This window comes from Natator depressus, chromosome 3 (genome assembly GCF_965152275.1).
Source record: "Natator depressus isolate rNatDep1 chromosome 3, rNatDep2.hap1, whole genome shotgun sequence".
Taxonomy (NCBI): domain Eukaryota; kingdom Metazoa; phylum Chordata; order Testudines; family Cheloniidae; genus Natator; species Natator depressus.
In genome coordinates this window covers 57,580,302-57,593,722 of record NC_134236.1, presented here as the reverse complement: position 1 = coordinate 57,593,722, position 13,421 = coordinate 57,580,302, and the positions used below count along the sequence as shown (strand labels likewise).

The 13,421-nt window shown below is 44.7% G+C and overlaps 1 protein-coding gene across 1 annotated transcript in view; it reads left to right on the top strand.

Moving 5' to 3' along the window:
- The first annotated feature begins 234 nt into the window (after positions 1 to 234).
- Positions 235 to 13,421, top strand: part of B3GAT2 (beta-1,3-glucuronyltransferase 2) — a 57,260-nt gene continuing 44,073 nt past the window's right edge. Inside the window, exon 1 of the mRNA XM_074947931.1 lies at positions 235 to 738. Coding sequence (XP_074804032.1) covers positions 235 to 738 — 504 coding nt within the window. The remainder of the gene's footprint in view (positions 739 to 13,421) is intronic.

Here is a 13,421-nt window from a genome sequence, read left to right as displayed (position 1 = left end):
TGTGACTGACCCGCTCTGTGCAGCCCAGGGCAGAACGTCGGACTCGGTCCCCGGGGCATTGACCCGCCCGCCCAGACTGACCGCAGGCCCCCTTGTGATCGCTGGGGCTGCCCCCCTCCGCCCGGCCGCCATGCGCTGAGAGCCCCCGGCCCGCAGCCCTGCTCCCATGGGGAGGGGAGCCCAGGCGGCGGCCGCTGGCGCTGTGAGGGCGGCGCCCTGCTTGGCCGGGGCACCATGAAGTCCCTGCTCCTCAGCCGCTTCCTGCTGCTGCTACCCTGGGGGCTCATCGTCATCCTCCTGCTGGACACGGACAGCAGCCGGGCGCCGCCCGCGCCCCCGGCCCGGCCCCCGCAGCAGGCGGGCCCCCGGCGGCCGGCGCTGCCCCCCATCTATGCCATCACCCCCACCTACAGCCGCCCGGTGCAGAAAGCCGAGCTCACCCGCCTGGCCAACACCTTCCGCCAGGTGGCGCGGCTGCACTGGGTCCTGGTGGAGGACGCGGCCCGGCGCAGCGAGCTGGTGAGCCGCTTCGTGGCGCGGGCCGGCCTGCCCTGCACCCACCTGCACGTCCCCACCCCGCGCAGGTACAAGCGGCCCGGCCTGCCCCGCGCCACCGAGCAGCGCAACGCCGGCCTGGCCTGGCTCCGGCAGCGACACCAGCACCTGCCGCCGCCGCAGCCCGGGGTGCTCTTCTTCGCCGACGACGACAACACCTACAGCCTGGAGCTCTTCGAGGAGGTAGCGCGGGGAAGGAGGGCGGGTGTCGGGCCCAGGGTGACTCCAGAGCCTGGCACACCCTGCCCACCTGCATGCACCTTAACCCAGTCCAGAGCCTGGCCCCCCGACACCCTGCAGACACTGGCTCCACCCAGTCCTGAGCCAAGCCGTGGTACTCCGACCGCTTCCATTCAGTCCAGAGCTGTGCATCTCCAGCCCCTTGCATGCACCTCCACCTAATCCAGAATCAGCCCCCCCATGCATCTCTAGCCAATCCAGAGCCGTGCACCCTGCCTGCACCTCCACCAGGTGACACCCAGGCCCAGAGAGTCCGCAGCACCACAGACCTTGCATATTCTTCTAACAGCCAATTAGCACCCTGACCCTGCATGCACTCTCCCCCAACCTGCACACAGACACAGTTTTATGCACTGTGCATGCACTTTCAGGAGATCTAGACCTTCAGTACACCCAGACTCATACAGTCCACCTAGTTTTAGGCACAGTGCATGGCCCCTCACCCAAACTCATGCGAAGACCTTTCCAAAATCAATATTCCAGCATTCTGCACCCATCTTCCCCCAGACCCAACGTTTCACATATTCCCTTCTCCCAAATTCATGCACTCTGCAAGCATTTAGAGTACCAATGAATTTGTGCTGCTCCTGCTACCGTTACCTTAATCTTAATTCTGCCTTTCAGGAACAGTTCCCTTTTTTTTCCCTTCCCACATCCTGAAGCAGTCACTTGCTCTTTTCTCATTTTCTTGCTGAGATATGCAGAGTTGGATTATATAATGACTTCACTGTGGCTCTGTTAAAACTGGGATAAAAGAGACACCACTGTCTTTGATCTCTTCAGTTCTGGTTGTGTCTCTTTCTTTTGCCCTGGAGGGCAAACTCACATCATGAATCATTGTCCTTTATAATTTAACTTGCCATGAATTACTTTGCTTGGAGTTGCCCACTCTTTTTTGAAGCCTGTCATTGTTCAAAGCAGAAAATATTTTACATAATGGCTAAACATCTTTTCAGGAGTCTCAGTTGTAAGGGGATGTGTTTTGTCTTTATTCCAGCCACTCCGTGAAGTGCTTGCTCCCTTTCAGTGGGAGTTGGCAAGTGCACAGGGATGAGGTTATCCAGCTTTCTGATTTCCCACTGGCAGGAAGGAGGGATGTTTAATAAGTGGACATAAAACAGCAGAAGAAAGATCATATATCTTTGACAGATAAAAGAATACCTTGGCAGAAAAATGGGGGAGGGAAAGAGGAAAAATAGATTGGCAGGCAATGTGTAGGAGTTTTAAAGAGATTGAAATCAGCATACTTCACTGCTTAAAGGTATGAACCTATTAATGTATGATAGTATCCTGTATTTAGCTAGCACTTCAGATCCATGGGTGATTTACAATCAGTAGATGGAAACACCCAGTATACAAAGATGTGCAGCAGATAAAGCCTCTAGAGGGAGTTTGTTTTAGAAATGTTGATCAACGCAATTGACTAGTGTTTAGATTTAAAATATATTTTCTTCCCTTTTCAATACATTGACAGGTGCAAGTTTCTCATTTAGCAGAGCTGCTCTAGTTCCTTTTCCAGCGTGAAATGCGGCACTGAAGCTCCTAATTTGAGGACCTTACACTGGAAATGTCATATTCTGTTTTTCTGGGTTATTTTCCTAAACCTCCCTACACCCCCATGGCTGTACTTAGCTCATCAATGCAAAGGAATTCTATGCCTTCATCTTGTTTTAATGATGTCATCTGGGTTCTCTTGGAATTCGGTGCCAGTGTGGTTCATTCCACTGAAGGCTACAACCCAATCCAGAAAATATGCCCCACTCCCAGCAGTAGCACAGGGACAAAGTCTGGACACAAATCCCTTCTATAATATACACAGGAAAGAGGAAACACTAAATGAAGAAGTGACAGGGCACACCAGTTGAGTAACTGTTAAGTTTATGCTCAAATAAATTGGTTAGTCTCTAAGGTGCCACTAGTACTCCTTTTCTTGTTAAGAGAAGATGGTCCTGAGTCAGCTTGAATCTTTTTTATTTCCTAGTCCTTTGTTTCTAATTTCCGAGGATGATGAAATTAAAAAGGTACAAATTAGCTCCCCAAAGTGCTGGCTGTGAGTGCAGGAATGCAAAGGATGAATGAATCTGTAGGGTTAACCTTGAAGATTACAGGCACAACAGGCAATCCATGTTCAATTATTTCTCTTTGCTAACAGGAATGCCAGCCTCTTCACACATGCAGCTAAGCAATTCTAAGCCTCCTTTCAACACGGTTCAGTGCTAAGAAAGAAATGTGTGCTTTGAACAGTCCCATGTTCACAGGGAAACACATTTGTGAGTGAAGTTCTTGCTATGAGATGCAGTAGCAGGAAAAAAAACAAAACAGATCCACTTCAGGGAGAGATTTCAATCTTCAAATATCTACCGAAACAACCCCATTTCTGTTTTCCCTGCAGCACAGATGGGCTCTCGTGGTGAGGGGGAGGTGCTGCTGGAACACAGATAATCCTCCCCCCCACCCATATTGATCTGTTGCTCTGTCCAAGCAACTAAAATCCTTTGCAAATGAGCCTTTCCAAATGCCACAAGCAGAGTGTGCCTTTCTGGTGAGAAGGTGGACCGCATATCCTTGTTTTCAATCAGGGCATTGGTCAGATTTCTATTTCTCACTGAAAAAACTTCATATTTCTCATTGGAAAACCTTCACTATTTTCATGAGTTCTGACTTGACAATTTTAAAATAAATTTCTGTCTCCCCTTTGGGAATTGATTGAGTAAATTGTGCTCCTCCTCTCCAAGCATGAAGCGGCCAGCCTCAGAACACATCACATATGACAGAAATCCTGTAGTAATTCCCTTCCTGAAAGTGGCTTAATGGGATGTGAGAGGGAATTTGTTAATGCTTAATGCTGTTTCCTATCCTTTCAGTAGCAACTCTTCTGAATGGTGGTTGCTGAATTGCTAATCCCAAAGGAAACCGGATTTAAGACCTATTGTAGACGAGGAAGGGATTGGTATAGACATGGGACTGGAAGCCAGAAACTCCTGTATTCTAATCCTGCCTTGAGCATGGACTGCCTGTGTGATTTTTTTTGAACAAGTCACAATTACAGCCAGAAAATGACTATGTAAAATTGCTGTCTTATTAAATAGATCTGCATGTGTGTGTTCTGAATCATAGCTGCTGATTTTAGTGACAAAAGTAGGGATGTTTTGGTAATATTTTTCACTCCTGTTAGCACCAGAAAGTTCAAACTCTGAAGGGCTTCCAAAACCCCATAGGAGTTTTGCATCAGTGCACTTTACACTGGTAATGGTTTGCATTGGTGTAGCTCCACTGATGCAATTTTCTCTAATATACTTAAGAGAATGTGAGCCTCTTTAATGAAGCACCCCCCTGCAGCAGCTTTATTACTAGAGAAGGTGTACAAGCCAGAAGGAATGCGCTTTGTGAAATGCCAGGTTGTTTTTGTCAAGGTGTCAGTTCGAAAAATCTAGTCTCCATTTATGGTATTTTATAATGTGCTCATCATCATCATATTAGAAATGCACCAGATTTATTTGATATGGAGAGATGTTAAATATTAGAGTTAGTCAGAAAACAGCAACAGTTTTCCTTTACAATTAAAAATAAAATGCAGGGTTTTTTTCTTTTTAATTAAATCTGGAAACAAATATTGACTAACTGTAGTAAACGTGGAACCCCACAGGGCTCTTTGTACTGTGGCCTACACATTTGCCTGTCTCCCCTGAGTGGTGTGGAGCTTAATTTGTTAATAGCCAAAAAATGTGCTCTCCTATTCCAATTAAATGAGGTTGCTCCAAGCAGGTTTTAACTATAGTTTCTGAAGTGGTGCTGAGGATGGTTTGTCCTTAGCTACCCTGCAGCTAAACTTTGATCCCCATTGGTTCCTCTGCATCTTTTGTCAGGAATGAGTATTTTTAACAACTTAGAAGAGACTTCTGTGAGAGGAGCAGTTGGCCAGTGTTTGGAGTGCTAAGTGATATTATGGCAATAACTGAGAAATTGTTCTCTGGAATAAATGGAGGTCCGGCCTTTAGATGCTCACAACTCTTTTCACTTTAGGATGTAACCTAGAAATTTAGGTCTACAATTTCTCTTTAGTCCAGATAGCTGTGTCGGTATTTATCTATTTATTTTCATAGCCTAGAGACCTAGAAGTTGATTGATTCTTTACCTGAGATGTGGACCACTCATCTACAACCCCATCTCCCATCAAAAGCAATTCTTCCCCCCGCCCCCATTCTGGAAATGTATTTAATTATAGATCAGACAAGATACTCAACAAGAAATTAATTTTCATAGCAAAGCCAGTGGAAGGACTAAAGCCCAACTAACATTTATTTCATGAATTTTATTGAGATTTCAACATGAATCAGTGTGACCTCTCTTTCTTTCTTTTCTTGTAGGTTGTTTTGAGTGATGCAGTTACACTTTCTGTTGCATTTAGCTCACCCTATGCCTGGATACAAGTAATTTATAATAAAGTGCTAATACTTTGATTTCCAGTTATATACTTTTAGATTTCTAGACAAAAATCTTAGTTAAGACTGAGACTGTCTGATCCTGTAATTCTGCCTCCATAGAATGTTAGATTAATAAATCAAAAACAACAGTATTTGAGGTTCCAACTCCAACCTCTACCTTAACTTTTTATATCCCTCCCTGCCCACCTTGTATATATCACTAAGCCAGAGATTCACTTACTCTGCCCTTTCTGTATTTTAAATAATGGGCCATATACTATTACTTTTAAAACCTATATATGTTAAATTTACACGTGCAGATTGGGTGTCCACCATCAGTTCAGCTAATCTCCTGTTTCTTACTCAGACATACCTGTCAATGAAGACTTCAGTAGGAGGTTGTCCTGCTGAAAGGATACAGGAAAGGGCTTGATGTATGTAGAATCAAGTACGCCATCTCAAAATCTGCAGTGTAGTTATAGCCATTTCAGTCCCAGGATATTAGAGAGACAAGGATGGCTGAGGTAATTTCTTTTATTGGGCCATCTCTCTTACCAACAGAAGTTCATATAATAAAAGATATTACCCCACCCACAGTGTTCCCTCTAATTTTTACCATCCATTTGTGGAATGAATTTTGTTATGTGCACCAATATGGAGGTGATCTGTGACACATCACCTCCATATTGGTGCACATAACAAAAGTAATGTGGTGGGGAGTGGGGCTGAGGGGTTCGGAGTGTGGGAGGGGTCTCAGGGCTGAAGCAGAGGGTTGAGGTGTGTAGGGGAGTGAGGGCTCTGGCTGGGGGTGTGGGCTCTGGGGTGGGGTGAGGGGTTTGGGGTGCAGAAGGATGCTCTGGAGCTACGGCGGGGAGAGAGAACTCCCCCCAGCTCTTTCTCCTCGTAGCAGCACCTGGTAGGCGCCCCAGCTGCGGCAGGTCCAGGCCAGGGCTGAGTTGGGGCTGGGGGAGGGGAGGGGCGCCCCAGCCGTGGCAGGTCCTGGCTGGGGCTGGGTTTGGGCTGCTCCTCCCCCAGCTGCAACAGGTCTGAGGCTGAGTTGGGGCTGGGGGAGGGGTGCCCACTCCGTGGATGCTCCAGGGCTGGATCACCCACAGAGAGAAATTAGTGAGTGCTGCTCAGCAGCACCAATGGCAACCAAGCTTCCCCAACCCCCCAGCGCCTCTCGCCTGCCAGCGGCCCTGCTGACCAACTCGTCCCGCTCCCTCCCAGAGCCTCCTGCCTACCGCGAACAGCTGTTTAGAAGCATGTAGGAAGCTCCAGGAGGGAAGGGGAGGAGTGGGGATGGGGTATGCTTGGGGGAGGAGGCAGGGAAGGGGCGGAGTGGGGGCAGGAGAAGCAGGGTAGGGACTTGGAGGGAGGGAGGGAGGGAGGTTGAGCACCCCTGGCTAGAGAAGAAGTCAGGGCCTCTGGGCGCCCCTCCCCTGGCCGCAGCAGGTCCCAGCTGGGTGGGCTCCCTGAGTGCCTGCGTAGTGCTAAAGAGGCTGCTGCGTGGCCGTGCAGCTTACAGAGAGCTTAGCTCACCCACCTTGTCGATTCAAGATATTGTGAAATAACTGATTTTAATAACTGCCTTTCTTCATACTGGGATATGTCTTCCACCTTTATTTGTCTTTTTTGGTTATTCTAACCATTAATTTGTTCCCAGACAAAACAACTTTGTTAATCTTGCAATAAAGGATGAAAGAATTTTTCACTTCATTCAAAAACTGCTAAGACTTAAGTAATAGTTCAGGGGTGGGCAAACTTTTTGGCCCGAGGGCCACATCAAGGTGTGAAACTGTATGGAGGGCTGGGTAGGGAAGGCTGTGCCTCCCCAGCCAGCCTGGCCCCTGCCCCCTCCCCCTGACTGCCCCCCTCAGAACCCCCTTGCTCCTTGTCCCATGACCGCCCGCTCCCAGGATCCCTGCCCTGGGACCCCACCCCCTATCCAGCCCTCCCCTGCTCCCTGTCCCCTGACTGCCCCCTGACCCCTATCCACACCCCTGCCCCCTGACAGACCACCCCCCCCCCCCGGGATTCCCACACACTATCGAACCCCCCCTGTTCCCCATCCCCTGACTGCCCCATCCCCAAGAACCTCTGCCCCATCCAAATGCCCCCTGTTCCCTGACTGCCCCTGGGACTCCCTGTCCCTTATCCATCCACCCGCCGCCGCCCCCTCCTTACCATGCTGCTCAAAGCAGCAGGAGCTCACAGCCACGCCGCCCAGACAGAGCCAGCCGCACTGCCCACTAGGCGGCGTAGCTGCGGGGGAGGGGGCTAGCCTCCCGGGCTAGGACCTCAAAGGCCGGGCAGGACAGTCCCAGCTAATAGTTGGTAGTGTTTTCAAAAGACTCTGAAGCTTTCTCTAGGAAGTTCTGATTTATCGTTTTAGTTTATAAACTAACAAAGCAACACACCATATCAGCCATTTGACAGTTACCAACTGCCTAGCTAGTTACCCAAACTGCCCCGATGGTCATCTTGAGAACTGTCAGACTCAGACATTGGATCCATCCTTTCACACAGGTTTATTAAAAAGAAGAGTAAGGTACTAAATATTTTATGGTCGCTAATAGGAATGACCTGTTTGATGTCTGGGTTTGTGGTAGTCCTTAGGATGGCACTATGAAGCAGCGTTGAGGTTGGTTGGGTGACCCAAGCTTTGCATTTTACCAAAAATGGTGGGGGAGGGGGGTGTGTGTGTGTGTGTAAAAACTGGCATCTTATCTGGAATTTCCAGTCAATGCAGTTTGCTGCCTGGGAACCTCCTGGGATTTTAAAAGTATAACAGGATTCCTTGTATGACTTGCATTGTCTGTGGGCACTTTGGTAGCAATGCAGGAAATCTGACAGATTTTGTAAGTCATGCACAAACTGACCTCATTCCTTTCTAGAAAGCCTTCTACACCCATATGTGGCTTCCTCGTCCCTATTTCTGGTCCAGGACCTGTTATGACCCATGTAGCTTTTGCTCTTTTATTCTTCCGGGCAGGACTTACCTGCGCCAAAGTGGTTCCCTTGCAGAACCTCGTCCCATCAGGAGCATCTGTCTGGACCATGCATGCTTTGCAAAGCCCCTGTCATGCCATGTACATTTTGCAAAGAACCTGCTGGGTTACCTATACTTTACCAAGTGTCTGTCAAAATAATGCATGTATCAAATTGATGTATTATCAAATTCATGTATGTATTTTGTACATTTAAAAAGAGACGTGTTCAGTGTATCTGAATATATACATATATGCAGTACATGTATCTAAAAAGATGCTTGTATCATATACATCGTGCATGTTATTTTTAAATGGATTTAAATCATGTTTCTGTAGGTTATCCTTATTTATATCTATATGGGTGATAACACCTTTAAACTGATCCATAATTCATGCATGCATCACTCGCTTCAAATGTACTACTAGCATCTCTGCTTTTTAGGGACTAAGGCCCTGATCTAATGCCCATGAAAATCAGTGGGAGCCTTTCCATTGACTTAAATGGATGCTGGATTTAGGCCATATTTAAGCAGTTACCTTGAAGTTTTGAAGATATGATTAGTCAAAAAATGTTAGGAAAATCTTCTGAAAGGGAATTAAGAGTGTATTTCCTAGCCTCCATATCTCTGAAACTGCTTATGTGATTTGCTCCCAGTTTACCAAAAAAATTTATACTGAATTTTCAGATTAGGCAGGTTTTGTGTCTGCTCTAGTGGAAGCTAGTTCAACTGTAGCTGTGGAAGGACTAGTGTGCCTTCCACTATATGTTTAATATAATCTGTTATTAACCAGCATAGGTCAGTTGTTAGTGATTTCAGTTGTAGTCAAAAATGGGTTCCTATGTAATTGTGTATGGATAAAATGACAGCCAAATGGATTTTTTAAAAAAAGTTTATTAATAGACTCCTAGCAGTATTTTTTAAATGTGACTGGTATTATGAAATCTTTGAACCTACAGAATTGGTTGGAAAAAGCAGATTTTTGCTCAGCTCCCTAGTTTTGGGAAACAGTATTTAGCAGCCTAGACAGAATGAAATATTAGCCATCTGTCATTGAGTTTTTTTCTTCATATTAAAAAAACCTTACCTTAAGAAACAATCTAAATATGTTTAGACCACTGCTGGGTCAGTAGTGCATTAAATATTTTTCTAATGTGTAGATGAATTTGATACACTTGAGGGTATATGAATGCACACTGATATTAGAGTTAGTCAAGTGATGCTTTTCTAAATAGTTCAGAATAAACATAAGTTGCTGGGACAAAAAGCTGGAGTAACTTTAAAAGGAGAGAAACTAGATAACAGTAAAAAAAGGGGGGAGGGATTTGGTGCAGGTATGTAAGGATTTAGGGACCCTATTTTTCAAGATGCTGGACATCCTCAAGCGATGTTGAGCATCCTCAGCTCAAGCTCTTTGGGACCAAATCTTGTCGTCTTATACGTTTATAGTGAAATCCAGACCATTACTACTAATAATAATTGAGGATGGCCAGCAGCTCTGAAGAGGCACTTGTTTTCCTTCAGGATCAGGACCTACCAGAACAGCAAAATGAGGAAAGAGAAAGAGGATCTATTAAGTAAGAGTGGGATAATAAACTCAAATAGTAGATATTTGCAAGGGTAGAAAGTCTATGAAATTTAAAGGTTGAGTGCCCTCTTCCACATTTTGCTATATTCATTGTCAAAATATAAGCTGCTGTTTCAGAAGGTTTCTAGTCCTAATTGTAAAGCTAGTTCTGGTGCATGACTGCCTTCGCGAATTTAGAGCAAGACTCTAAATTATAAATATAGTACGTATATATTACATTATCCTCATACCTTGCACTTAATCTAAGGCCTTATTTACACAAGAAAATGATACTGATGTGTTCATCAGTTTAGAACCTAAAGTTAAATTAGTGCAGCTCCCTTGTATGGCTACTCCTTTTGGTTCAAGAGTGTCCTATATCAAGTTAGCTTGAGTCATTAAGGTTTGACTTTGGCTAAATCAGTAAAATGCATTTTTAAACTGAAATAAGTGTGTCCACATGAGGGCTGTGCTCTGCTTTAACTAAATCAGTTTTTAAAGTGTTTCTAAAAACTTAGCGCATGGATTTGTCAAGAACAAATTGTGTCAAGCCAATCTGATAGCTTTCTTTGACAGGGTAACAAGCCTTGTGGATTGGGGGGAAGTGGTAGATATGCCATATCTTGACTTTTGTAAGTCTTCTGGTAGTGTCTTGCATGACCTTCTCGTAAACAAACTAGGGAAATACAACCTAGATGGAGCTACTATAAGGTGGGTACATAACTGGTTGGAAAACCGTTCCCAGAGAGTAGTGGTTCACAGTCAGGCTGGAAGGGCATATCAAGTGATGTCCCACAGGGATCAGTTCTGGATATGGTTCTGTTCAATATTTTCATCAATGATTTAGATAATGGCATAGAGAGTACACTTATAAAGTTTGCGGAAAATACCAAGCTGGCACAGGCTGCAAGTTCTTTGGAGGATATGATTCAAATTCAGAATGATCTGGACAAACTGGAGAAATAGTCTGAAGTAAATAAGATGAAATTCAATAAGGACAAATGCAAAGTACTCCACTTAGCAAGGAACAATCAGTTGCACACATACAAAATGGGAAATGACTGGCTAGGAAGGAGTACTGTGGAAAGGGATTTGGGGGTCATAGTGGACCACAAGCTAAATATGAACCAACAGTGTAACACTGTTGCAAAAAAAGAACATAATTCTGGGATGTATTAGCAGGAGTGTTGTAAGCAAGACATGAGAAGTAATTCTTCTACCTGCTCCACTCCACACTGATTAGGCCTCAACTGGAATATTGTTTCCAGTTCTGGGCACCACGTTTCAGGAAAGATGTGGACAAATTGGAGAAAGTCCAGAGATGAGTGACAAAAATGATTAAAGGTCTAGAAAACATGACCTATGAGGGAAGATTGAAAAAATTGGTTTTGTTTAGCCTGGAAAAGAGAAGACTGAGAGGGGACATAACCGTTTTCAAGTATGTAAAAGGTTGTTACAAGGAGGAGGGAGAAAAATTATTGTTCTTAACCTCTGAGGATAGGACAAGAAGCAATGGGTTTAAATTTCAGCAAGGGAGGTTTAGATTGGACATTAGTAAAAACTTCCTAACTGTCAGGGTGGTTAAGCACTGGAATAAATTACCTAGGGAGGTTGTGGAATCTCCATTGTTGGAGATTTTTAAGACCAGGTTAGACAAACACCTGTCAGAAATGGTCTAGATAATACGTAGTCCTGCCATGAGTGTAGGAGACTGGACTAGATGACTTCTCAAGATTTCTTCCAGTCCTATGATTCTATGATTGTATGCCTGGTATATTAGCCCCACTTTATAGTTGAGGAAACTGAGACACACAACTGTCATGGGGTGAATTCTGTTTCCAGTCACAATTTGCAATCCCCTTGACTTGTATGAGCATGACTCAGGCCACAATTTGGCCTTAAATGATTTGCCTGTGGTCGCATAAGAATTGCATGTCAGAGCTTATGGTCAGGAGACTTGCATTCTAAGGTCCATACTTCTACCGTACACCATCTTTCCTCTTTTATAGAGGTACAGTAGTAAATGTTGAAGAGATGGAGTTCTAAATCCAACTTCTAGCAAAATAAATTGGAGCTGTTTGTAGAAGTCTGCTGGTGTCCCACTGGTACTGTGTGGCAAGTCCAGGCAATAATCTGGGCACTAGCATTGCGTCAGAATGCAGATTACATGGGAACTGAAACAATAGAAAACTGAGAAGCAGAAAAAAATGTTACACAAAGCTGAATTTTCTGGAGACTTTTTAGTCCTAAATGGGGAGGCAGTGATGGATGGCTGTGAAAACATTCAGCAAATTGTTACAGTCTGGAAGCCTTTTCATGATGGAAACAGTGACTAGATTCCCTCCTCTTCATCTTTTACTTCCAGTTCCCTGGGGTTTTTCCATTTTCCAACCAATTTGACCCCTTCCCTATCATTCCTGCACTTCCCAGGTCTTAATCTTCTTGAGTGACTAATGAAGTGCTATTTTTGGCAAGATAGAGAGAGAGAGTGTGTGTGTGTGTGTGAGTGAGAGAGAGAGAATCGTTTTTGTTCTCTCTCTGCTTTTGTTTTTTGCATTCTCTCAGCTCTTGGCTTTCAGAGCTTCCTTCCCCCATTATCTGTTCTCTGATTCCCCATTTCTCTCTAATCAGTTGTCCTCATCTTCCTCCATCACGATGCTCTGTCCTTCCCATTTTTACTTTTCCCTTGTTCTTTATCTATTTTACTCCTCCTCCCCCCATGCTGTTCTTTCTTCTCCTGGCTTTACCCATCCACTTCCTCATTCTTCTTCCTCATATCCTGTCCCTTTTGAAAAAGATTGCCAGATTGTGGTTGCCAACCCTCCAGGATTGTCCTGAAGTCCCCAGGAATTAAAGATCAATCTTTAATTAAAGATAATGTCATGTGATGAAACCTCCAAGAATTCAGCCAACCAAAGTTGGCAACCCTACGTCACATATATACTGTGGCTTCAAGTTTTGATTATTCAGATAACAGATGTGCTGCTGTCCATTAAAAATATAGTTAGAGAAACAGTGCAGAATTCTTGTGGTGCAATGTATGGGATTACATTGGTATCTGATAGTCTAATATCTTTAAATTACTCTCTCTGTGCCCTAACACTTGTTAGGGTCAAGCAGAATAGAAAACAAAATGAAATCTCTGATACAGATTGACTTATTAATCCATATGATTTTTCCTACCCTGGTACATGAACAATGTTCACAACACGTCAGCACATTAATGTGTAGTAATACTGAGGCTTATAAGACATTTTGCCACTTCTACCCTCAAATATATCCTGAGACTGTAAAATACTCTACAGTTAGCATTTACACAGCCTTAGATACATTCTTTCACTTTGTGCTAAGGGATTTTCATGTTCTTGGCAGCTACTTAGATTTGTAGAGAGTGACCGAGTATACAGGAAAGAGAACAAAGAAGTGAGATTACAACATAAGGGTGAAATGAATCGGCCTGGAAGTATCTGGTTTCTTTTTCCTCTTTAGGTATTTGGTTAAGCTGTACACGCTTAACATCTACAGAGGGTTGATGAGTTCCTGAGTGAATAAGAGGTGAAGCTTAATGGGCCACCCAGTTCTGCTTCTCTGAGGTCAAGGTACTTCTCGCTTACACTGGGATAAAGGCTTGTCTACATGGAAA